A 25,973-nucleotide genomic window follows, 5' to 3' on the forward strand; every position below is an offset into this window, starting at 1 on the left:
ACTTCATATACACTGCTGTATAGCATGTCATACACTGCTGTAAACTGTATATACACCGGCCATGTCACCCTGCTATATACTGTATATACACAGTACATCACCTTGCTATATATACACTGCTATATACACTGGGCATGTCATCCAGCTGTGTACACTGCTGTATATACACCACTGTCTTCTGTATATACACAGCTATATACACCACATCACCCCGCTGTAAACTGTCATACACTGCTATATAAACCGGACATGTCACCCTGCTCAATACTGTGTCATACATTGCTGTATACTCTATATACACCGCTATATACAGCAGACATGACACCCTGCTCTATACACACTATATACTGTGCATACATTGCTTTATACACCACTATAAACTGTTTATACCCTGGACACGTCACACTGCTATATACTGTGTCACACTGGTATATACTGATTAATACATTGTTCTATATACCTCTATATACTGTGCAATACACTGCTCTATAAACCAGACATGTCACCCTGCAGTATACACCGTTATATACTGTGTAATACACTGCTATATACCCTGTACATGTTGCCCTGTGGTATACACTATTATACTCTGCACGTCACCCTGCTCTATACACCGCTATATTCTGAGTCATAGACTGCTATGTATATACACTATTCATCATATCACCGTATATACAGTGCTATATACACACACTGTACATATCACCTCTTATATACTGTACATACACCATACATGTCACCCTATATACACAGCTATATACTGTATATACACCACATGTCACACTGTATACACTACTATATACACCATACATGCCATCCTGTATCCACTGCTGGATACTGTATATATGTCGCAGTGAAATGATAGAATCAGGGATTTGATCAAATCCCGGGAAATGATGAAATGACTGCGCCGTTCCATCATTTACCTAGGGAATTGATCAAATCCCTGACCCCTTTCAGGGAATTGATGGAATGATCTCTATCGTTTCCCCCTGCGATATAGAATTCGCTTACCGTATCGCCTCTCTGCTCCCCCAGCCTGTCCGCTCTGCTCCCTGTTCCGCTCATTTCTCTTGCTACGCGCCTCCTGCTCCCCCAACCTGTCCGCTCCACGCCCCCCTCCGTGTGCCTTCCGGGAGGTGTGCCCCTCTGCTCCCCATCCGCCTCTGATCCCGTCCTGCGACATGCCTCATGCTTCCCCGGCCTGTCTGCTGTGCTCCCCCGTCCACCCCAACGCTGTATGCCTGCCGGGAGGTAAGCCGCTGTGCTCCCCGTCGGCCTCCGGTCCCGTCCGCCCAGCCGTCATATGCCTGCCGGGGACGTGTACCACTCAGCTACCCTGTCCGCCTCCGCCGCCATGCCTGCCGGGAGTTCCCATGCGCCCCCCCGTCATATGCCTGCCGGGAGGTATGCTGCTGGGCTCCCCGTCGGCCTCCGGTCCCATCCGCCCAGCCGCCATGTGCCTGCCAGGGAAGCGTGCCGCTCTGCTCCCCCGCCACCATATGCCTGCCGGGGGCGTGTGCCGCTCAGCTCCCCCGTCCACCGTGCCTGCTGGGAGTTTCCGTGCATCCCGCCGCCATATGCCTTCTGGGGAGGTGTGCCGCTCTGCTCTCCCGTCCGCCTCCGCCGCCAAACATAGAGCCAGGCGACTCCTCGATCGTTCATTCCATCATTTCCCTGAAAGAGGTCAGTGATTTGATCAAATCCCTAGGGAAATGAAGGAACTGCGTGTTTATTTCAAAATTTCCCGGGATTTGATCAAATTATTTCACTGCAACATATACACCACACGTCACCCTGTATACACTACTATATACACCATACATGTCATCCTGTATAACCTGCTATATACTGTACATGTCCAAAAGTAGGGTTATCGGGGGAGATTTATCAAACATGGTTAAAAGTGAAACTGGCTCCAAAAAATCTGTGAGGAATGAAGTGGAATCTGATTGGTTGCTAGGAGCAACGGAGACAGTTTTACTTTACACCAGTTTGATAAATCTCCCCCATCCTAACCCTATTACACATACTGTCCACCTACTTTTGGACCACCCTGTATACATATTATATGCCCCACAAGACACTTAGGCCCCTTTACATATATCAGGTGCTCTGGCTCTGTTTCCCTCCAGTGCGGTAGCAAAGCTGACGTTTGAACTGATCCCATTCATTTGAATAGGACAGTTCATACTATCTGTAACTTCAATCTAAATGCTGTGCGGGTGGAGGCACCTTGCAGCGTACCGCCGTCTGTTCCGTCTAACAACTGAAAACTTAAAATAAAAACTTAAAAATAAAATAAAAAATAAAAAAGAAAGCCTGATGACAAGTGCTACATTTTTGCCATCAGTTTCTGATACAATTAGGAAGCCGGCTGGCCGGATATATGTGAACCCTGCCTTACATACACGGATATATGCCACATCACCCCGTATTAGTAGTAGTAGTAGTTATTTCTGCACTGTGGTGTTGGGTTATACAGATGAAGCAAAATGTATTTCAGCACTGCCGGTTTGGTTTGTCACTGTTTGAGAAGTATGCTGCATTGTGGTCTTGGGTTACTACAGGGGAGCGCTTTATTTCTGCACTGTACTGCTGCTGGTAGAGAAGGGTTTATTGCTGCACTGATATTGGGTTACTACAGGGGAGCATTATTTATTGCTGCCCTGCAGTGTTGATTTGCCTTTGATGAAACTGTATTTTATGCTGCACCTTCTGCTATGCACTATTATGTGCACTACATGGCGGTATCAGGTGTTCATTGGTGAGGCCCTACACTAATATAAGACACATCACCACTCCAGACACTTATATGTACACACCACTTCACTCCTGTATACACACACATTACCATACCTCCCAACTTTTGCAAAGAGCAAAGAGGGACATGTGCGCCGCGGTCCCCATAGCCACGCCCCCATAGCGCCCCTCCATAGCCACGCCCCCATAGCAACCTTCCATAGCCACTCCCCCATAGCAACCCTCCATAGCCACTCCCCTACAGTCACCACATGCTGCTGACTGAATAGTGCCCTATACAGTATCCAATCCCCCCAAAAATGCCCTATATAGTATCCAATCCCCAATATAGCACCCCACATAGTATCCAATCCCCCATTATAGTGCCCCACATAGTATCCAATCCCCCATATAGTGCCACACATAGTATCCAATCCCCCAATATAGTGCCCCACATAGTATCCAATCCCCCATATAGTGCCCCTCATAGTATCCAATCCCCCATATAGTGCCCCACATAGTATCCAATCCCCCACATAGTGCCCCACATAGTAGCCAATCCCCCATATAGTGCCCACATAGTAGCCAATGCCCCATATAGTGCCCCACATAGTAGCCAATGCCCCCATATAGTGCCCCACATAGTAGCCAATGCCCCCATATAGTATCCAATCCCCCCATATAGTGCCCCACATAGTAGCCAATCCCCCCATATAGTGCCCCACATAGTATCCAATCCTCATATAGTGCCCCACATAGTAGCCAATGCCCCCATATAGTGCCCCACATAGTAGCCAATCCCCCATATATGCCCCACTTAGTAGCCAATCCCCCATATAGTGCCCCACATAGTAGCCAATCCCCTATATAGTGCCACACATAGTATCCAATCCCCCAATATAGTGCCCCACATAGTATCCAATCCCCCATATAGTGCCCCTCATAGTATCCAATCCCCCATATAGTGCCCCACATAGTATCCAATCCCCCACAAAGTGCCCCACATAGTATCCAATGCCCCCATATAATGCCCCACATAGTATCCAATGCCCCATATAGTGCCCCACATAATAGCCTATGCCCTCATATAGTGCCCCACATAGTATCCAATCCCCCACATAGTGCCCCACATAGTATCCAATGCCCCCATATAGTGTCCCACATAGTAGCCAATGCCCCCATATAGTGTCCCACATAGTAGCCAATCCCCCCATATATGCCCCACATAGTAGCCAATCACCATATAGTGCCCCACATAGTAGCCAATGCCCCATATAGTGCCCACATAGTAGCCAATGCCCCATATAGTGCCCCACATAGTAGCCAATGCCCCCATATAGTGCCCCACATAGTAGCCAATGCCCCCATATAGTATCCAATCCCCCATATAGTGCCCCATATAGTAGCCAATCCCCCCATATAGTGCCCCACATAGTATCCAATCCTCATATAGTGCCCCACATAGTAGCCAATGCCCCCATATAGTGCCCCACATAGTAGCCAATCCCCCATATATGCCCCACATAGTAGCCAATCCCCCATATAGTGCCCCACATAGTAGCCAATCCCCCATATAGTGCCCCACATAATAGCCTATGCCCTCATATAGTGCCCCACATAGTATCCAATCCCCCACATAGTGCCCCACATAGTATCCAATGCCCCCATATAGTGTCCCACATAGTAGCCAATCCCCCCATATATGCCCCACATAGTAGCCAATCACCATATAGTGCCCCACATAGTAGCCAATCCCCCATATAGTGCCCACATAGTAGCCAATGCCCCATATAGTGCCCCACATAGTAGCCAATGCCCCCATATAGTGCCCCACATAGTAGCCAATGCCCCCATATAGTATCCAATCCCCCATATAGTGCCCCATATAGTAGCCAATCCCCCCATATAGTGCCCCACATAGTATCCAATCCTCATATAGTGCCCCACATAGTAGCCAATGCCCCCATATAGTGCCCCACATAGTAGCCAATCCCCCATATATGCCCCACATAGTAGCCAATCCCCCATATAGTGCCCCACATAGTAGCCAATCCCCCATATAGTGCCCCACATAGTAGCCAATGCCCCCATATATGCCCCACATAGTAGCCAATGCCCCCATATATGCCCCACATAGTAGCCAATGCCCCCATATATGCCCCACATAGTAGCCAATGCCCCCATATATGCCCCACATAGTAGCCAATGCCCCCATATATGCCCCACATAGTAGCCAATCCTCCCATTATATGTGGCCCGACCAGAAAAACAATAAACTAGTAACTCACCTGTCCGCCGGCCCCAGCAGCTCCTCTCCCGGCAGAGCGCGCACTCCAGTCATCCTCCGGGGCGGGCAGTGGGGTATACAGACACTGACTGTGCCGGAAGTGACCTGCAGCCTCTGTCATGAATTATTTCCGGTACAGTCAGTGTCTCTGTACCCCGCTGCCCGCCCCGGAGGATGACGGGAGTGCGCGCTCTGCCGGGAGAGGAGCTGCTGGGACCGGAGGACAGGTGAGTTACTGGTTTATTGTTTTTTTGCTGGGGCCACATATAACGCGGGACATGGGGGGGCCGTTCCGGGACCGCGGAACAGAACCCCGAAAACGAGACTGTCCTGCGGAATCCGGGACGGTTGGGAGGTATGACATTACTATTGTATGTTATGGGTATACTGTATATACACCAGGTCATGTACACCTTAGTGACATGTCAGCAGTTACACTGTATTGTAGATACACACCAAATAGTATAATGTATATACACTGTACATATCACTAGTAAGCTGTGTGTGTACACTGTATATGTCACAGATGTGTATACACTGTTTACTCGTACATATTATGAACACATTCACAGGTCACTAATCATTTACTGTCAGCAGGAAGAGACCACCTAGTCTATCTAGTCTGCTCTCGTAATATTTCCTAATTATTTTTCCTCTTAGGCTCTGTGCACACGGAGCAAAAGTGACAGCCTCCCTGTCATAATTGCAGTCTATGGGAACATATGGGAAGAATGAACATGTTCATTCTTCAGCACAGAGAGAGGAGGCGCACGAGCCTTCTATAGACTGTCATTATGACAGGGAGGCTGGCGGCATTCTCCGCTGCGGAATTCCGCCACTTTTGCTCCGTGTGCCTTAGGCCTTATTCACACGTACAGTAATTTACGGATCCGTATTTGAGTTAGTGCACATTGATCTCTATTGGGCTATCACACTATCAGTAGATTACAAGGAAGCAAACCAATGCTAAAAATGAAAAAAGGACATGTCCTAGAGCGGACCCAGATTTTTTTTTACGGATCCTCTCATAGAAATCAATGGGATCCACTATTTTTTACAGATTGTAACCTGTTTGGCATCCGTATTTCCATAAAAAAATAAATAAATAGGAACTGCAGAATCACATGTGCCTGCTAACAGAATGAGAACTAACTTAATTAACAGAACTGTCTCACAGTAAAGCAAACCAGAAATGACAAAGTAAAATGGCTGACAAGTGATCATGTGACTTATTTTAGGAGTTGGGCATACTGGTGTTATTTATTTATTTTTTTAACCTACTCAACTTTATTAACTAGTATTGTGCAGTCAGTTAAAAAAAACAAAAAACGATGTATGGAAATATGAATACAATACAGATGCTCAATCTGTAATTTTTAGCGGATTGTGCGGGAGGACTCTACGGACTTGAAAACAATGCTGAAGGTGTGAATAAGGCCTTAGGTGTATGTTGATCCCACAGATATCCCAAACCAAGTGCTGTGCATTTACCAACCGTATCAAGCATCTACTACCATTTTACTACTAAAATAATATATTGTGACATTACTTCTGATTCCTCTACAATTAACCTCAGAGTATGCCCCTTCTTCTTGTGGTTAGCTTCTTAATAAAACACTTCTCTCCTGAACCTTACTTAACCCTTTAACATATTTAAAGGTTTTAGTTATGTTCCCCTCTTTCCTCCAGACTGTCCTGTCCTGGGCCTTGTCTGGTCCTGATATATGTAATGTATATACACAGGCATGGGGATATAGTATAAAAACCACCCACACATACGGTAGGCCATATTCACATGTGGAGGACACATTGCGCTGCACAGGGGGCACACATGATAGGCCTCTTTGATGCTGAGGACTCCTTTGAAAGAAGAAAAAGAAGCAGAACACAATATTCAATCATTTACAAGAAGCTTTTACTGCAGGGTTATGCTTTTATAAAGCTCCTCAGTGACTTCTAATCATTTACAATAGTAGAATACACTGGTTATATAAAGATAAGTGGTGCTGTATAGGACCCACTCTTCCTAATGTTACAGGATGGGTCTGTTGTCACCATCACTTGCCGACTACATGACCTTGCATCACTGCTTAATAAACAGCACCACTGAAATATAGTGGAAAGTCAAGAAGATTATAACAGGAACCTACTGGTCCAGTGAGGTCAACAGCGTCAATATGTTGCCTCCGTAGACACAGTAGCCTCAGTGATTGTAGGCGGCCCCCACTAACAGATTGGCAGAACTATGCCTCATCTTCTGGGTTTAGCCGAAATGTTGCATCTTCAATTGGAGGACTCAGGTGGCTAATAGAGATGAGCGAACCTCGAGCATGCTCGAGTCGATCCGAACCCGAACTTTCGGCATTTGATTAGCGGTGGCTGCTGAACTTGGATAACGCCCTAAGGCTATGTGAAAAACATGGATATAGTCATTGGCTGTATCCATGTTTTCCAGACAACCGTAGAGCTTTATCCAAGTTCAGCAGCCCCAGCTAATCAAATACCGAACGTTCGGGTTCGGATCAACTCGAACACGGTTCGCTCATTTCTAGTGGCTAACCTAATAGTTATATCGTTCCAGTTTAAGAGGAACGCGTCACCAAGAAAATGCTGCCTAAGCTATCAGCATCATGTTGTACAGCAGAAGGAGATGAGTAGATTGATATATATTATTATGAGAAAAGATTCAGTATAAGGCCATGTTCACATGGCGTGAGACACCGATCATTCTGTGACCTGGCCTGGTCACAGAACGGTCGGTGTCAGAGAAGTTCATCCCGGGTGGTACTGCAGTACCGGCCGGATGATTGATTAATTGAGATGTGGGTGCATCTGTATGCGCCTGCATCCCAATTCGCCGCCGCAAACAAGGCCGTCATTTATGTAAAACATACATTGTAATAACATGACCACATGTAATTTATTGATTAAAATATCTGGTGTTTCCATACTGAGGAGTCCAGTCCATTAAGTGACACCGCCCACTGGACTCCTTAAACAGAATAATCAATCAACAGGTTACAAGTTACACTAAATTTCCCCCACAATGATATATATCAATCTGCTCAGTTCTTCTTGCCCTATAACTTGATGGTGATAGATTAGATAGCATTGTCTTGGTGACAGGTTCCCTTTAAGCGATAATATTTCCATGTGTATGCAGGCAATGATCAAACGATCATACGAAATGTGTTCGTATGTTGTTGATCTCATCTTTTGAGCTGGCCATAAAACCATCTAGACTATACAAATGATCGGAATTGCGATCGTTACTAATGACTATTGTTCCATGTATTATGGTCAACGATTTCAGGTCATTCACAAATGCGCTTGCATGCAACTAGTTATAGTTAATAGGAGAAAAGGAAAAATCACTTTGTCTAATAGGGACTAACTCTCAGGTAAATGACTGGAGAGAATTGTGCATGCGTGCAGCCATCTGTCTATTCATTCTCCACCAGGCAGGACAGAGATCAGGGTACCTCCGTTTTGGAGATCTGTGGGACCCTCACTTATTAGATTTGTGGATTTGCTATAAATGTACACTGTATCCTTCAAAGGGGAATTATCAGCAGGTTAGACAAATCTAACCTGCTGATAGCCCCTTATAGAGCCGGAGAGCTGCGTCATCGCCCTGCTCCTTCTGATAATCAATAGAGCGGACAGGCCGGATGTCGCGGCAGTGTTCCTAATGGTGCACCGGAGTGAAGATAACCCCGACTAACAGCCAGGACCAGCGCTGAGGAGGAAGGTAAAACACATACCTTCCTACTCAGCTTCCTGGGCGCTATAAGGGGCTACCAGCAGGTTATGGTCCTTTTACACAGAGCGATTATCGTTTGAATTTTCACGATAACGATCGCATTTGAGCGATAATCGGCTTGTGTAAACAAAGCGAACGAACGATCAAGCGACGGGTGATAAATCGTTCAACATGTTCTCAAATCGTTGTTCGTTATTCACAGAAAATACGCAGATCGTTTTGTCTAAACAGTCTTTCAACGATTCCCCCTATGTGTGAGATGGGCTTAAGCGATCTTAAGACGATCGCAATAAAGTGTTTATCAAACGATTTATCATTCGGTCTAAATGCTGATCGTTATAAAAAACACATTGCTACTTCAAAATCGTTAATAGTCTAATTGGGCGAATTATCGCTCCGTGTAAAGGGACCATAAGATTCGTCTGACCTTCTCTTATTGTGCATTTACATGGACAGATTATCTGACAGATTTTTGAAGCCAAAGCCAGGAATAAATTTGAAAATGAGGATAGATCTGGCCGCTAGCATGGCTGCAATGAGTAGCAGCGGCTAGGGAAGGTTCTCACTTCAAAAGACATCAGGGCATGATTGTATTATGACTCTGTGATAATAGAATCTAAGGGTGGCCATTGGTTGGGAGCATCACCTATGATCCAGAATAGAGAGCCATCAAGGGGGTCTAGAGCTGTCAGGGTATTAGGGCGCGTTCACACTACGGAATCCGTGCAGATAAGCTCTGGCAGATTCCGTGACAGGCAAAGCTTTGCTAAGGATAGGGTCACATTATTTCCATGTAGAAAATCAGGGACAGTAAGGATTAGTTCACAAGGAGTAAATTTAGGTGGAATTTATTTAAGTTGATTTTGAGGCAGATTCCACCTGGAATATGTATCCTATTAAGTTCAATAGGAATTGACTGTACTGTGTATTTTTGAGTACCCTTTCTTTTTATGGGGGTGTAGCAGCGTGCCTGTGATCCCCCTGCCGGAGGTTCTCTTTCCCCTCCCACAATCACTAAACTCCCATATCCGCAGCCTGAACGCATAATGGCCATTTATTAAACTAACAGCACAAAACTATTGTCTGTAATCCGTTTCTGCTGCTCTCCAGATGGCTGTCACTGTTGCACATAAAGTTCTGCATTGCTCTGTGCATGCAAATCGATGTTCCCCAGTAATAATATTTAGCCTGAGCAGCAGCAGCAACTAACAAGCATTTACTTAAATCCCACGTACTATTAACCGGTGACAGATTTGCAGCAGCTTCTTCCCTGCTCCCTTTCTGATAACACAAGCACTGAGTGTCTATTAGTGCGCCGGGCTACGCCAGGTCTCCAGGAACTACAATGTTGCACATGATAGGACATATTTAAACTGAATTAATCTAGTTTTTTTATGCAAAGCCCTTGGTTGCCTGGCAACATTTCACCACAATGGTTTACACTACCCAGACTGTCGGGGAAAAAATAAAATACTTTTTTCAGTGTCCATAGAAAGAAAAAAATAATAATAGATGCATCCATTCATTTATTTTATTTTTTTCGAAGGGGGGGGATTAATTGTGCAGGTTATTTTAAAGAGGTTTTTTAGGGATAGGCCATTGATGGGTTTTCTTTAAAAAAATAAAAATAAAAAAAAAACTTTACAGTTCATAACAAATGCTACTTAAGTGTTTTTATCAGAACACTAAACCTGTATATTGTCTCTAACAGTGTTCACTGTACAAGTTTTTGAATAAGTTGCTCACAAAAAAAAAAAAAAAAATAGGTTGGTAACCCTGCTTTATGGCATTTCCTGAGTCAGTCTGAGTAAAAATCACGATTATTACAATGCTATCTTAAAGGGGTATTCGGCCCAAAGTAAACTTTGAATATCTTGTCCCTGGGGAGAAAATAACTAAAAGCTTATTTTTACATTTCCGCACTTCTGCAGTGTTCTCCTATGTCATTTTCAGGTCTTGGCTGAGCGATCCTGTCTCCACTTCCAAGACGGACTCGTCTGGGGTTGACATCTCACTCAGCCAATCAATGCCTCAGATGGAACAGCGCTGTGGCCAGTGATCGGCTGAGCGGACTGTCACCCCCAGATGAGTCAATCTTGGAAGCGGAGGCAGGATTGCTTAGCCGGACCCAAAGATATTGTAGGAGAACAAGGAGGGATTGTGGAGAGGTAAGAATAGGCTGTTTGTTATGTCCTGCACCAGGGCAGCAACATATTAGAAGTTTACTTTGGGGCGGAATACCCCTTTCATTTTTCCCTATTAAAAAAAGATTGTTTGCTTGCTGTGTTTTAGAAGAACACTGAAGTTGTGTTTAGTTAAAACTGCCTGTGATAAAAAAAATATATCTATCCTGGGATAATAAGGCCGAAATAATATAAGGGCAGACTAGACGAACCAAGTGGCCTTTTTCTGCCAACAATCTTCTATGGATGTGCCTCATGTATGCTGACAAAAAACAAAACAAAAACACAGATTTTTATGCAAACGGCCCAGTTTGCGCAAAAATTTGCACCTTTACCCCAATGTACACCTTGCCTGCCTGATGGGCAGTGGGGCGGCAAGGTGGGAAGGAGGCATGGCCTCCTCCCACACTTTATTTATTAGGATTTACAGGCGTAAATCTACACCAGCTCCAGGGTGTGCCTCTCTTATTAAATCTGGCAGAGTGCATTATTTTATAATGTAGATAGTAAAATAGAAAATGGGAAAAAAACATAAAAACTTGACTTAAACAATAGATCATTTTCTGAGTAAGTCCTATATACTGCACTGCATTGCACTGTATTTTCTTTTTTCCTGTCACATTTAGAACTTTGCCTCTAACACCAGATTCACACAGGGAGTTTCTTAGGCCATTCCTAAATCTTCATATATCAAGGATTCCTTACCCGGTGGACAGGGGACCCTCCGATCTTTCATCAGCAGGATTAAACTGCTCTGCTGAATAACTGCATGAACATCACAAAGGTGTTTTGTATGTCCCTGAAAAGCTGTGGGTGTCATCTGGACAACATGAATACAATGACAGTGCGCTGCATACACATTACACAGTAGAGCTATGTAAATCACACACAAAACTACACTTCTACAGTCCTATAGGTGTGGGACATCTCATGTGATGCTTCATACCCAGCACTATACCCACAGTATACCCTCACAGCACAGGTTATCCTATGCATGGTAATCTAAGGGCCATTGCCAATTTACACAGGCTGATGGGTTTCATATGACGAGTGACTATCCCTGTGATCGCCGCTTGTTTACACAGCTGGAATAATCGAGCGCCCGGCCACATGTACGATCACTTGATAGTTCTTGCAGCCATGTAAACTCTTCATTATCACCATACATCCTGATTACACAGGGCGATGATTGTCCTATAATGGTTATACGAATTGCTCAAAAAATGTAATCGGCCAATGAACGTCCACTTTCTCGATGGTCAGCTGATCGTTCATTTGCCCTTGTAAAAGGGTCCCAAGAAGGTAAATGTATTGTTCAAGGGAACCTGTCATGTTAAACAAGCAGTTTACTACCAATAGGGGGAGAGGAGTAATTTCCATCACCAACAAGGCTGCAAGCAAAAATGAACACGCAGACTACACATTCTTAATGGGAGGGGGGTGGGGGTCAGCATATTCCTGCTAGTGGTTCCCTGTAAATGCTGTAGACAAGATAGAGGACATGGTATAAAACTTTGTATCACAATGAGAAGGAAGGCTATGCTGACACAGGGTTCTGGAGCTACTTACTGACTAACTGTGCAAGAATGTATGACACGGGATGATGAGCAATGAGAGAGAGAGAGAAGGCCTAGCTAAAACCCACAGTCCTCTCCTGAATCTTGCTTGCTTCCACATACCTTTCAAGGATGCATTCCTATGGCAAGTTGGTGTGGTCGGTGATCGGTTAAAAATTTCTGATTCCTCTTCTAATTCTCTGTTTCTCCTATCTGTAGTCTGACCCTGCGGAGTGGAACAGAAAAGAAAGTCTAATAATACACAGAAATTATAGTAATCGTACAGACAATGCAGGCGCAGAAAGAACAATCTAGACGCATAAGGACCCAGGGGTTGAAGAGAGCCACACAAGCCTTCAGTTCATCCCAAAGAATTGGAGGTACGGAGCAGTGACGAGTGTTCTACATTACTCAGGCTAGGGCTACACAGCGATTTTGGCCGTGACAGGGGACACACAACCAAAGATGACTGTGGATTGTGCAGTAAAGTGAATGGGGTTATGACACTACAATCTTTGGTTGTACGACCCCTCTTGCAGCCAAAATCATTGCATTGCCCTAACCTAAATGTTTATTTAAGACAGATAGTCACTTAGAAGGACAACACAGACCACCAAGAAGATAGCGTTAAACGAGGTCATAGGCAATGCACTGAACTAGTACTATGTTACAGTACAGAAGTGATACTGTTTTATAGGAGACTAAGGACAAATTTAGCTGGGTGATTTTACATTGTAACATTTTCTTGAATACAGCACTGGAAATAGATGGAAAGGAAAAAGCAGAAAAAAAAATATTAGAAATTTCACCTTTACATAATATGCACTTATACATTGGGAAATTACATATCTCAGCTGATCTCCGGCTTCAGACACCCCAGGTGATCCACTGTTATCACCACAGGAAGCTGCTGCCAGCCATAAAGTGTACTATTCATATGAACGGCCAACCATGTAATACATGGACGGCTGGGTCCATCAAACAGCTATGAGCAGCTCTCTGCTCTGGATAATTGCAGGGGTCCCATGTGGGGCCATAACTGGGCACATGGACAGCATGTCTTGCCCATAATATAACCCCTTTAATTAAATCTTTGCCACTAAGGCCTCATTTTTTAGTCTACAAGGTTAGTATACCTAATAATAAAAGCATATGAGGGGATTGCTATAAATAAAATGTCCTTATATATAATGAAAGCATAGGAGTTTATGCCATTTCTTTTCTGGTTTACAAATACTTACAGGATTGGGGATGAGTGATTGCAGGGGGAGGGGGTCCAACTTCTTGGACCAGCCACAACCTCCCAAATGGGGGCCTGACTCTTTTGGCTAAAAGCAAGCACCCTGTACAGCGCAGCTGTCAGACACTTGACCAAAACTTCTATCAAAAGTTCTACATTGGCCCCCTAATTTCACAGACTTAAACCCAATTCAGCATGATAGACCACTTTGATTGTCTTGTTCACTCTATGGATTCACCCGCACACACCCTCCAGCAGTCTCTGGACGGACGACGGAATCCATCCGTGCATAGAATGGAGTCTATGACATGGGTGGAGACGCGCGTCCCGCAGTCCGCAAGCGGGTGCGAGCGGCGGATTCCGCGACATACGCTTACTCCCAGCCTGTCTAGCTGCTGTCTGTGCTGCACACAGTTGAAATTTTAATACCAAATAAACACTGTTTTCCTTCATATTACTATTTTTCTAATATGCAGCTAGTGTTAATAGGAAAGCTATGTTTTGTTTTGTTTTTTTAAATACATTTTTTTTCCATCCCAGTGGGTCTCTTGACAGTGCAATCCTCTATTTGCTCATATAATACACTGCAATACTCCTGTATTACAATGTATAATTGCCTGTCAGGGATTTACTGACAGGCAATCTATTAGGCCCTGCCTTAGGCACAGCCTAATTGGGAAGTAGAGAAAACAGACCTGGGGGCCTCTGACAGCCCATCAGCACCTTGATATCGTATTCTTACTCTGTAAAACCCATTCTTGTGCTACACTGACAATTGACCACGCCATCAAATGGATTAAATGGCTGAGATCAGAGTTATCTACAATCCTGCCGGCTGACTGGAGGTGTCAAATGTATGTTACCGCCCACAGCTTCTTAGCCCACTCCATCCACATCATGCAACTCAAGGGGTTAAACATGGGGGGAACAAAGTGCTTGTGCGGACAGCGTGGAGGAGGAGTTCAGCTCTCTGATGCCAATGGGAGCTTCAGTGCTGAACCTTGCAAAAAAGAAGGATTTCTTTTTCACACATTTCCTCTGGAGTGGGGTTTTTCCAAAATGCAAAATGTGCACTTTTTCCTCATCAAAAACTGTGTTTCTTTTGCATTTGTAAACATACCCTAAAGGCCCCTATATATTTTATAATAAAATCGGCCAAAGCAGTCTGGCGGCAGCTTCCCCCCCCCCCCCATAGGGAACACGTGAACATATGGGCGCGCCAAATGTTCATGTGTATAGGGAGGGTGGGAGCAATATCAGTTGGCCGAATAATCATTAAAGATGGTGTATTGGCTACTTCTATTTGTCATTATATGGATCTGAAAGGGGCAAAACATTCTGTGGTGGGACAAACAATAAATAATCACGATTATGAGATTCCAATATGTATGATATACAGTTAGGCCTTATCCACGCGTTCATCATTTTTCCCGGTCCGCATAAAGGTCCGCTATTTTTACTCTGTGACTCTGCAATTTGGTCTCTAATTGCATCCTGGTGCATCTGTATCCATGTGGTTAAAAAAAAATAATTATATAAATATATATTAATAATAATAATAATAATTATATATAATTACTTTGCTTTGATTTGAAACGCATTTTTCACAGACGTCACATATGTGAGGTCCGTGAAAAATATGGATCCCTTAGACTTCTGCTGTGATCACATCCGAGTTATGTCATATCCGGATCGTCTGAGTAGACTCATAGAATTCACTGGCCTCTTAACTTGTCCGTTGTTGCGAAGCCGCGATCACGGACAATTTCACAGAACGTGTCAATGCAGTCATAGGCTTCCAGTATATATATATCTAGCAAGTAGGCCTGATCCTTCCTCAGGGAGCGCTGACACAGGCCTGGTGCCTCATTGTGTAATGAGCAGCATTCCACCAGGAAGAGAATTCCCCAAGTCATTTTTGGAGATAAATGTCTGTTCTGCCGGGAACACAGAAATGCCATACCGCCGCCTCCGACTGGGGAAAACAAATTACAAGGAGGGGAGGTCTCCAATGATCAGAGCAACTACACAGACCTGTCCCCAGCCATACAACCACATTACAATATATGTACAAATATTGTCCCTGCAAACAAGTGGTTGTCGGCTTCCTGCTATCACTAGGCTCTGTTTACATATAGCATTATTTCAGCGTTCCTCCATTATGGTTTCACCACAGTTATCAGACATCATCTTGTTGTGATGTTCCATTCACACACTGCACCAAGTGTTTTCTAGGTCATACTGCACTGTTTCATGCAACATTTTATCCGCATTAACTCAAATAAGATTGTGTCTCCACATTTGTGCTTGGAATGCGTTCTGAATGCGGCCAAAACGTCACGCCATTTCTTCACCGACAGCTGTATGATGTTGCCAGGATTATCGGCTATCGGTAATGAAATGGGGACGTGGTTTCGGCTGCATTCAGGGCACATTCCTAATGTGGCCTAAGAAAAAGTGTATACACATATATTCCTGAGTATGCAAATATATCACAGTGCATACACATACATAACAGTATGTTCACACTGAGTAAAACAGGCAGAATTCCGCGGCTGAACTTTCTGCTGTGGAATCCCGCTGTCTCAGTGTCCCATAGCCTGTGTATGGGAGAGCATGCGCTCCTCCGCAGCCGCCGCTCTCTGCTCAACTCATTCACCTCACAGCGGGACACTGAGCACGGCGGGATTCCACCATATTTGCTCAGTGTGAACATACCCTAACACTGTATACAACTATATACCATGGATGCCCAAATATAACAATGTATAGACCCATAAACATATCCTTGGGTATATACACATAACACCACTGCCAGACTTCTCTGAAGGCAGCTTATCTCCCAGAGAACAATAGGATCAGACAACAAGCCCAATTTTCTCTAATCCTCAGTAAAGGGACAGGTGGGAGGCCCCATCCACATGAGCACATTATAAGGCCATATTCTCATGTTACATGCACGGTCTGTATATACGTGCTACGGAACAGATTTTGAAGCTCCCTGTATCATCATTCATTATCATGCAGTGAGCTCTGAAACTGCCTAAATCTCTGCGCTACTGTACTGACACATCTATGTCAATACAGAAGATTTAACTATTTTGGAATCTCACGGCATCATAATAATAAATGATGATATAGGGAGTTCCCAAGTCTGGTCTGTAGCATATTGGCCGTGCGCAGACCGTAATTATGGAACACGTGAATTAGGCTGGATTCACATTACCTTATACCAGTACACTGCAAACTAGTAAAAAAGGTATGCCACCGTATACTGCAGCATGCTTGCAGTAAAATCATTATTTGTCAACTATTGGCTACATTTGGGCAAATTCCTGCAGGTTTGTGTTTAGTTATCGGGACTTAAAGTATACCTTTTGTTATAACTTTCAAAATCTAAATCAACAGCAGATGTCATATAAAGCAAGTTTGCAATATACATTCATTATTTTTTGTTGTTGTTATCATGCTGTAAAACAAAGCTGAACTTACTAGAAATCCAGGTCCAGTCTCTTGATTGCAGATTTTTAGTCTTGTGCTGGTTGAAAAAAAAACAGACTAAACACATGATGTACCGGCCAGTACAGGGAGCCACGGCTCAATGTGTCCATCAATTACATGACTGCCTTCTCTGTGAGCGCTCAGATGACCTGGGAAACACAGGACTTCCTGTTTTCTGACTCTTTGTGAAAAAAAGGGTCAGAAAACAGGAAGTGCTGTGTTTTGCATGAGAAATAAAATAATAATAATAATAATAAATGTAAATTCAAAACTTGCTTTATATCATATCTACTGCTGATTTAGATTTTGAAAGTTATAACGACAGGTACACTTTAAGAGTACAATTCTGAGTCCTGTTAAATAAATATATATATGCTGCAAATGGTCCAAGCACAGTCACTAGTTGACCACCTTGGGGCCACTGCCAGTATGCAACAGTATATATTGTCCATCCAGTAACCATCAGATCACTTTAGTGTTACATTAAATGAATTTAGCTTTTTATCTACCTACTTTATCAGCAGCCGCTTGACTTAAAGGGGTTATCCAGCGCTACAAAAACATGGCCACTTTCCCCCTACTGTTGTCTCCAGATTGGGTGGGGTTTTGAAACTCAGTTCCATTGAAGTAAATGGAGCTTAATTGCAAACTGCACCTGAACTGGAGACAACAGTAGGGGGGAAAGTGGCCATGTTTTTGTAGCGCTGGATAACCCCTTTAAAGGTTGTTATCCAGCGCTACAAAAACATGGCCACTTTTCCCCCTCTCTTGTATCCAGATTGGGTGGGGTTTCAAACTCTGTTCCATTGAAGTAAATAGAGCTTAATTGCAAACCAAACCTAAATTGGAGACAAGAGAGGGGAAAAAGTGGCCATGTTTTTGTAGTGCTGGATAACCCCTTTAAAGAGAACCTATCACCAGGGACATGGGCAAAGAGCCCGCCTGCCCCCCGGTGCAGCCCCCGGATACTTACCCTTTCAGACGAGTCCTGTTCCTGGAGCCAGTCCCGGGACGAAGATATCAGTGCCCAAAGCCGTGCGCGCGCACCGCTGAGATGAGTCCGACGCCCAAAGAGAATGAGGGCTCCAGTCATTCTCTATGGGCATCGGACTCATCTCAGTTGTGCGCGCGGCTTCGGGCACTGATATCTTTGTCCCTGGACTGACTCCAGGAACGGGACTCGTCGGAAAGGGTAAGTACCTGGGGGCTGCATCGGGGGGGTCAGGCACGCTCTGTGCCCATGTCCCCGGTGACAGGTTCCCTTTAAAGAGACAGTTGCTTGTGCATTGCAATGAAGTTAGTACAAACTCAATATTTCCTTATAGGAAACAGGTTCATGGGCCACCTTACTAGCCAATGCAAAAAAAAGAGGGCCACACTATTGCTATGGCTTTCTGCAATGGTCATAGGAGAACAGCCAGGCTGTATTGCAGTAATTCTGTAGTTTTACTGTAACCCCCGACCTTCAGTGACTGCAAAAAGATATTGCCATATATAATACATATCAGAATATACTGTATATATCATATACCAAATAGTTTATACTGTCTTTACTGACAGTACAGTGCATTCATGTTATATGGCATGCATAGGGCAGGCCTTGGGGTATTGTATGGTACATAATAATACTGTATATTGGGTTCCAATAGCAGGTACTGTACAGGGGACCAACCAGCCTAAGCAGATAAATGGATTGTTTGAAGATCGTTCAGCGAGTGTTTGTGGTTTGAAACGATTGTTGTTTACGTGATGAGATAAATTGCTCCACAGATCTGTTATTTCGATTGCCTTAATATCGTTCAACAGATAGTTCATGCCTTCAAGGCCAACCCACACACCAAGGTGAATCTGCGAAATACTATTTAGACAAACCGATTGGCAAAATATCAGCAACAATCTTGAAAGACCACGGTTTATCGCTTGTCGTTTGATTGTTAGCTGTATTTACGTTGGCAGATAATTCGCAAATTTTTTAACTGTAATCACTAAGTTTAAAAGGACCATTTGTATATGTACAAATAGCATATATACAGTATAAAGTGTCCATACAGTATGTATATGTGACTTGCCTATATTATGGAGCACATATTGTTTACATACTGTATACAGCATGGTACATATGGGTATATCTTGTAGAAAGCATGTATAGCCTATATACAGTATCATACAGATCATTGTGCATATACAGAGTAGGGTGTATACAAGTGTATAATATATAATGTTTACATATTGTATGGAGCATGTATAGTCAATACATTGTACAGATATATATATATATATATATATATATATAGCCCTGGGTATATACATACATAATACTGTATACCCACATATATCACAGTCTATACATCCCCAGGTATACACATATAACACTGTATACATGAATATCCCTACATGTACACCCACACATATAGATAGATATCTCAATACTGTATACACATATGTACATATCACAGTGTGTACACATACTGTATACAGATAAACACTCAGGGATATGCATATATAGCAATGTATACACACATATTTCACAGTCTATATACATATCCATATATAACACTGTATACACATAAATCTCCGGTTATATACTAATGTATACACATATATCCCAGTGCATAATATATTACACTGTTTACAACTATATACCATGGATGCACAAATATAACAATGTATAGACACATATCACAGTCTATACCCATATATAGCACTGTATACACATATGTAACACTGTATACACATATATCCCCGGGTATATACACATATATAGCACAGTATATGGATATATACCCGGGGAGGCACATATATAACAATGTATACACACATATGATAGTCTATACACATATCTAGCACTGTATTCGTATAAATTCCTAAATATGCAGATCTATTAGTCTATACACATATATAACACTGTATACCCGGGTATATACATAGATAGCACTGTATACACATATATAACGCTGTATACACACATATATCCCCGGTATAGCCCGTGGCTCCGGTCGGTCACCCTGTGCTCGGTGTATGGAGGACACAGCCCGTACAGTCAGTGTGGCTCCCGGGCCCTCCTCTCCCGGTTTCCCGGCACTCACCTGGAGGTCGGGGCCGCCTGTGCTCCGGGGGCTGGGGGCGGGGGAGCCTATAGAGAGCGGGGCGGCGGGGCGGTAAGCGCGGCCTCCATGCTTGTCCCCGGCTGCTGCATTGTGGGAGTCTGACCTCACTGCACGCCGACATGGGAGCCGTCACCGACGGTAAGTAGCGGCCCCGCTCCTCCCAGCCCCCTCCCCCGGTACACGGCTCGGCTGTCCCGGACACTCACTGGCTACCGGACGGCGTAAACTAGGCCGGAGAAGCACCGGGGTCGAGTTATAGCCTAGCCGGGATACAGGCACGTTTGGCGGCCTCGGCTCTCGGCCTGTAATAGGGGGAGGACGGGAGAGCACGGTGTGGAGCCGGGCCTGTGTGATATACGGCAGAAGATGTGTGAGGACGGTGATACATTGTATCAGACATACACCGGATAGTATATACATATAGGACTGTATCCATTGTCCTGTACCTGATACAGTGTATTCTTGTATATAATATATACACATAGGACTGTATCCATTGTCCTGTACCTGATACAGTGTATCCTTATATATACATACATAGGACTGTATCTATTGTCCTGTACCTGATAGTGTATACTTATATATAATATATACATATAGGACTGTATCCATTGTCCTGTACCTGATAGTGTATACTTATATATAATATATACATATAGGACTGTATCCATTGTCCTGTACCTGATACAGTGTATTCTTATATATAATATACGTACATAGGACTGTATCCATTGTCCTGTACCTGATACAGTGTATTCTTATATATAATATACGTACATAGGACTGTATCCATTGTCCTGTACCTGATACAGTGTATTCTTGTATATAATATATACACATAGGACTGTATCCATTGTCCTGTACCTGATACAGTGTATCCTTATATATACATACATAGGACTGTATCTATTGTCCTGTACCTGATAGTGTATACTTATATATAATATATACATATAGGACTGTATCCATTGTCCTGTACCTGATACAGTGTATTCTTATATATAATATATACACATAGGACTGTATCCATTGTCCTGTACCTGATACAATGTATCCTTATATATAATATACGTACATAGGATTGTATTCATTGTCCTGTACCTGATACAATGTATTCTCCTCACTGTAATCATTACAAATGAAATATACATAGGGCTGTATCCATTGTGCCTTGCCTTGCTGTATAGTCTCCATTCATAGAATATCACAGAATAATCATCTCTGCTTGCTGTTAGTGAATGGAAACATTACACATTCACATCCAGAACATGATAATGTGGACTCCTGTGGTAAACATACAGTATCTACAGGGTTACAAAGGCCCGTCCTCCTGCCATCAGGTCTGTAGTGCTTTTCCATACAGAGGCCCCCACTAAAATAACATGCAGTATACCATATACTTGATCTAACATAGGAGTACACGAGTGACATATGTTGCTGTATGCCAATTCATTGATATTCACTAGGAGACACTCCACATGTATACCGAGGTTCACAGCAGGAATAAAGGAATCAGGAATATTATACCTAGGTTCACACATGATGTGAATACAGTCTTATACCAATAATGTGCCACTAAGGACCTGTTCACACTGCTGTCATGGCTTCTGTTGCAGCATAGTGCTAGACCCATTGATAAAAGGACACAAACTGTGCCCCATGGCCTCCATTAATTTACAGTGGGATCACTCAGGTTCCATTTTAACTAGAAAAATATGGCAGCATACTCCTAAGGTGTATGGGTCTCTCCCGGATAACCACCAACAGATGATTTCGGTGGTAATAGGTGTCAGGCATGATTGAACGGCCTTTGTTGCAATGAAATAGAGAGAAGCGAAAAGATGGAGGCCAGCACCTCATGCAATACCTTCTAAGGGCGGGTTCACACTACGGAATTCTCGCGGACAATGTCCGCGGAATTCCGCCAGCTGTCCGCCCGCACGGGCACGCGCTTTTCCGCCGGCTCCATATACACCATTCTATGGGCCGGCGTATTCCGTGATCCGCTAAAAGAAGTGACATGACACTTCTTTCAGCGTATAGTGGAATACGCCGGCCCATAGAATGGTGTCTATGGGGCCGGCGGAAAGGCGCCCAGATGTGCGGGCGGACAGCTGACGGAATTCCGCGGACATTGTCCGCGAGAATTCCGTAGTGTGAACCCGCCCTAAGGATGGCGAGAGTGTAAAACAGGGTGTGGACTCTCACCTTGAAGCCCCTTGGGCTTTATAAATATAACCCTGAATATTGGGGTACTGCAGATCTTTGTGCTGGGCTGGCTGCGTGCCATAGGTCTAAGATTCTCCTGAAAAGTTTGGGCCCGTATAGACAATGCAAAACAGATAAACAGAAAAAAAAATTGACCGTATGAAAGGCGCTGCCTGAGCTGAAATTTTCCAAATGCTTTGTTTGCAACTTTGCAATAGGCTCATAGGCAGCCCAGATGCAATACTTCCATGCTCAACGAGTATCCCCCCCCCCACAACCCTCTTAAAGGAAAGCAGTCATCGGTTTTTGTGGACATCAGCAGTTCAATTTGGAAATCATTTACCAGACCCGCTTACAGATTCCCTGTCATTTTTGTCACACTGAGAACTTGAACAGGCACAGAAAATTTGGACTCACGCGATTACATTTTGCTTCCAGAAGCGGAACACGTCGCATGTCAGACAAATACATTTTTGCCATGCCCTTGTGATGCTGATGTCTTGAGCAGGTGTCTAATACTTAATATTAGTACCGTCTGTGCACAGGATGTCACACGTCATGCTTCTATCTGAATAGAGATGACCAATCAGGAGGTTGACACAGGGGTCATCAAACGGTGAGGACAATTCAGAAGAGTTATGTAACTAAAGAGGGCAAAGAACCACGGAGTCTGTAAGGATGTATACCACTTTATATATACAAATTACACTTATATGTACAGTGAAGAGCATTTGATCCAGGGGACTGTGCTCTGCTTTAAACCTCTCATTCACTACTTCTGAAAAACATGTAAGACTCCTCTACTCATCATATGGTTCTCTTTGGCAGATGAAGTTATCCGCAAGCGGCTCTTAATTGATGGCGATGGTGCTGGCGATGACCGAAGAATCAACCTTCTGGTTAAAAGTTTTTTAAAGTGGTGCAACTCTGGATCACAGGAAGATGGGTAAGATGTCTAGTAACTAATATATCATGCCACTGTTTTTGTGCAGTCAGGACAGCACAATATTCATAGAAACATTGAAGATTATTGGTAGAAAAAGACCACTTGGTCCATCTAGTCTCTCCTTTTAGTATTTCCCTTCTTATGATCTTAGGATAGATATATGTTTGTCCCAGACATGTTTAAAATCTGTTATTGTAGATTTACCAACCACATCTACTGGAAGTTTGTTCCAAGCATCTACTGCTCTTTCAGTAAAGTAATATTTTCTCGCATTGCCAGGGCCATTTTAATACACTGGAGGGCCTGGTGCTCTACACACAGTATAATGCCCTGAAAGTGCCTCACACTGTATTAATAGCCCCAGTACATATGGTAGTTATCTTATAAGACTATTTCCACCATACAGTGATTACATATTACATGAAAACTGCTCTGAACAAAACATGAAGATATCACCAATGATGCATTACATAATACTGCCACACCATGACCAATATCACTACAACCCTATAACAGGGTGCAATTACATCCAGTGACTCACAGGGGGCAACTTCTCTGATCAGAGTCTGACACTTTTTCTCTTTCTCTCCATCCAGCGTGGAGCACCTTTAAGTCCTCTCCTGGCTGTGAATCCTCTCTCCAAAATCTGCCAGAGAAACATTTTAGGCTCCAACACATACAGTAGTTAGGTCCCTTGTACCCCTATACAGTAGTTACACCCCTCTGTGCCCCTATAGTTTTAAGGTGTCCCTGTGCCCCCACTTAATAATAAGGTAATAATAAGGTATGTTCTGTGCCCCAGTATAGTAGTAAGATATATATAGGCACGTCTGTGCAGTCCCCATATAGTATCAGTCCCCAGTAGTATATAGACCCCTGTGTGCTCCCCCAGTAGTATATAGACTCCTGTGTGCTCCCCCAGTAGTATATAGACTCCTGTGTGCTGCCCCTCAGTAGTATATAGAACCCATTGTGCTGCCCGCAGTAGTATATAGAACCCATTGTGCTGCCCGCAGTAGTATATAGAACCCATTGTGCTGTCGGCAGTAGTATATAGAACCCTTTGTGCTGCCCGCAGTAGTATATAGACCCCAGTGTGCTGCCCCCAGTAGTATATAGAACGCTTGTCCTGGCGCCGGCGCTCCAGTGACGTCACTCGAGCGCCGGCACCACAAGGAGAGTGCGGCCTCTTGTGACCGCTGCGGCCACAAGAGTGACAGACAGGAAGGGAGCCAATGGCTCCTGCCCTGTCAGTGCTGTTGCTGCATGTGACTGAGTGCTCGTTATGAGCGCCCATAGTTACTATACAGAGCGCAGCAGGGGGCGCCATGTGTGGTTAAGTAGATTAACTACTTACCCATTGTGATGGCCGACAGGCTGGTGGCGCACCAGCCTGGGCACTGTGCGACCACATAGGTAGCACATAGCAAAGGCCGGCCTGCCCGGGGGTGGGGAGGGGGCTTTAACTAGTGGGCCCAGTGCTGATGCACCATTTGCCCTCAGGTTAAAGCGGCCCTGCGCGTTGCTTCTGATCTTTCCCCCTAACCTCTTACTGTGTCCTTTTGTTCTTGAGTTCAGTTTTTTTCTAGAAACTCTTCCCTCATGAACCATATTTAGTCCTTTACCATACACTTGTGTCCAGGTCCAGTCTTCTGAAGGCAGCTATTTAGTCTTCTGCTGGTAATGGCTGGGACTTCCTGCATTATGTCTTTTTTTCTTTTCTAACTAGCACAAGACTAAAAAGCTTCTTTCAGGAGACTGAACCTGGATTTCAAAGTATGGCTTTGTTATAAAGCATTATTAAAAAAAAATAAAAAAAAATAGATAATTAAAGGGGTTGTCCAGCGAAAATCTTTTTCTTTTAAATCAACTGATATCAGAAAGTTTTATAGATTTGTAGTTTACTTCTATTAAAAAATATCAAGCCTTCCCATACTTATTAGCTACTATATGTCCTGCAGAAAATGTTTTATTTTCAGTCTGACACAGTGCTCTCTGCTGACATCTCTGGCCGAGACAGGAACTCTGTCTCTGTTTTCTATGAATCCCTATTGAAAACCTCTCCTGCTCTGGACAGTTCCTGTCTCGGCCAGAGATGTCAGCAGAGAGCACTGTGTCAGACTGAAAATAAAACAACGATTCCTGCATGACATATAGGAGCTAATAAGTATGGGGAGACTTGAGATTTTTTAATAGAAATAAATTACAAATCTATATAACTTTCTGACACCAGTTGATTTGAAAGAAAAAGATTTTCGCTGGACAACCCTTTTAATGAAGATTGCAAACCTGCTTTGTATCACATACCCTGTTGATGTAGATTTTAAAAGTTATAACGACGATGAATAAAAACAGATTTGATAGAAAAAAAAAAGTTATAATGACAGTGACACTTTAATGTATGCGGGATAGCTGCCGGTAGCCTGAACCCTGGGATTGG

General features: G+C 43.7%; 2 protein-coding genes across 6 annotated transcripts in view; one reads left to right on the forward strand and one right to left on the reverse strand.

The window, feature by feature from the left end:
* The window catches only part of ATXN7 (ataxin 7), a 93,816-nt gene extending 73,349 nt beyond the window's left edge, over positions 1 to 20,467 (reverse strand). The window contains exons 1-2 of one of the 3 annotated variants that reach the window (XM_069966936.1): positions 20,359 to 20,467; positions 12,655 to 12,757 (exon numbers count right to left, since the gene is read on the reverse strand). The gene's annotated coding sequence lies outside the window, so the exon portion shown is untranslated. Of the gene's footprint in view, positions 1 to 12,654; positions 12,758 to 17,263; positions 17,279 to 20,238; positions 20,338 to 20,358 lie in introns of those variants that run through there. The other 2 variants (XM_069966937.1, XM_069966938.1) reach the window with 2 other exon arrangements.
* The window catches only part of THOC7 (THO complex subunit 7), a 49,124-nt gene that overhangs the window by 5,682 nt on the left and 17,469 nt on the right, over positions 1 to 25,973 (forward strand). The window contains exons 2-3 of one of the 3 annotated variants that reach the window (XM_069966940.1): positions 12,751 to 12,911; positions 23,416 to 23,533. In XM_069966940.1, the coding sequence (XP_069823041.1) occupies positions 12,821 to 12,911; positions 23,416 to 23,533 (209 nt within the window). In that variant the 5' untranslated portion in view covers positions 12,751 to 12,820. Of the gene's footprint in view, positions 1 to 12,750; positions 12,912 to 20,400; positions 20,518 to 20,565; positions 20,655 to 23,415; positions 23,534 to 25,973 lie in introns of those variants that run through there. The other 2 variants (XM_069966941.1, XM_069966942.1) reach the window with 2 other exon arrangements.

This window comes from Dendropsophus ebraccatus, chromosome 4, assembly GCF_027789765.1.
Source record: "Dendropsophus ebraccatus isolate aDenEbr1 chromosome 4, aDenEbr1.pat, whole genome shotgun sequence".
In the NCBI taxonomy this organism is placed as follows: domain Eukaryota; kingdom Metazoa; phylum Chordata; class Amphibia; order Anura; family Hylidae; genus Dendropsophus; species Dendropsophus ebraccatus.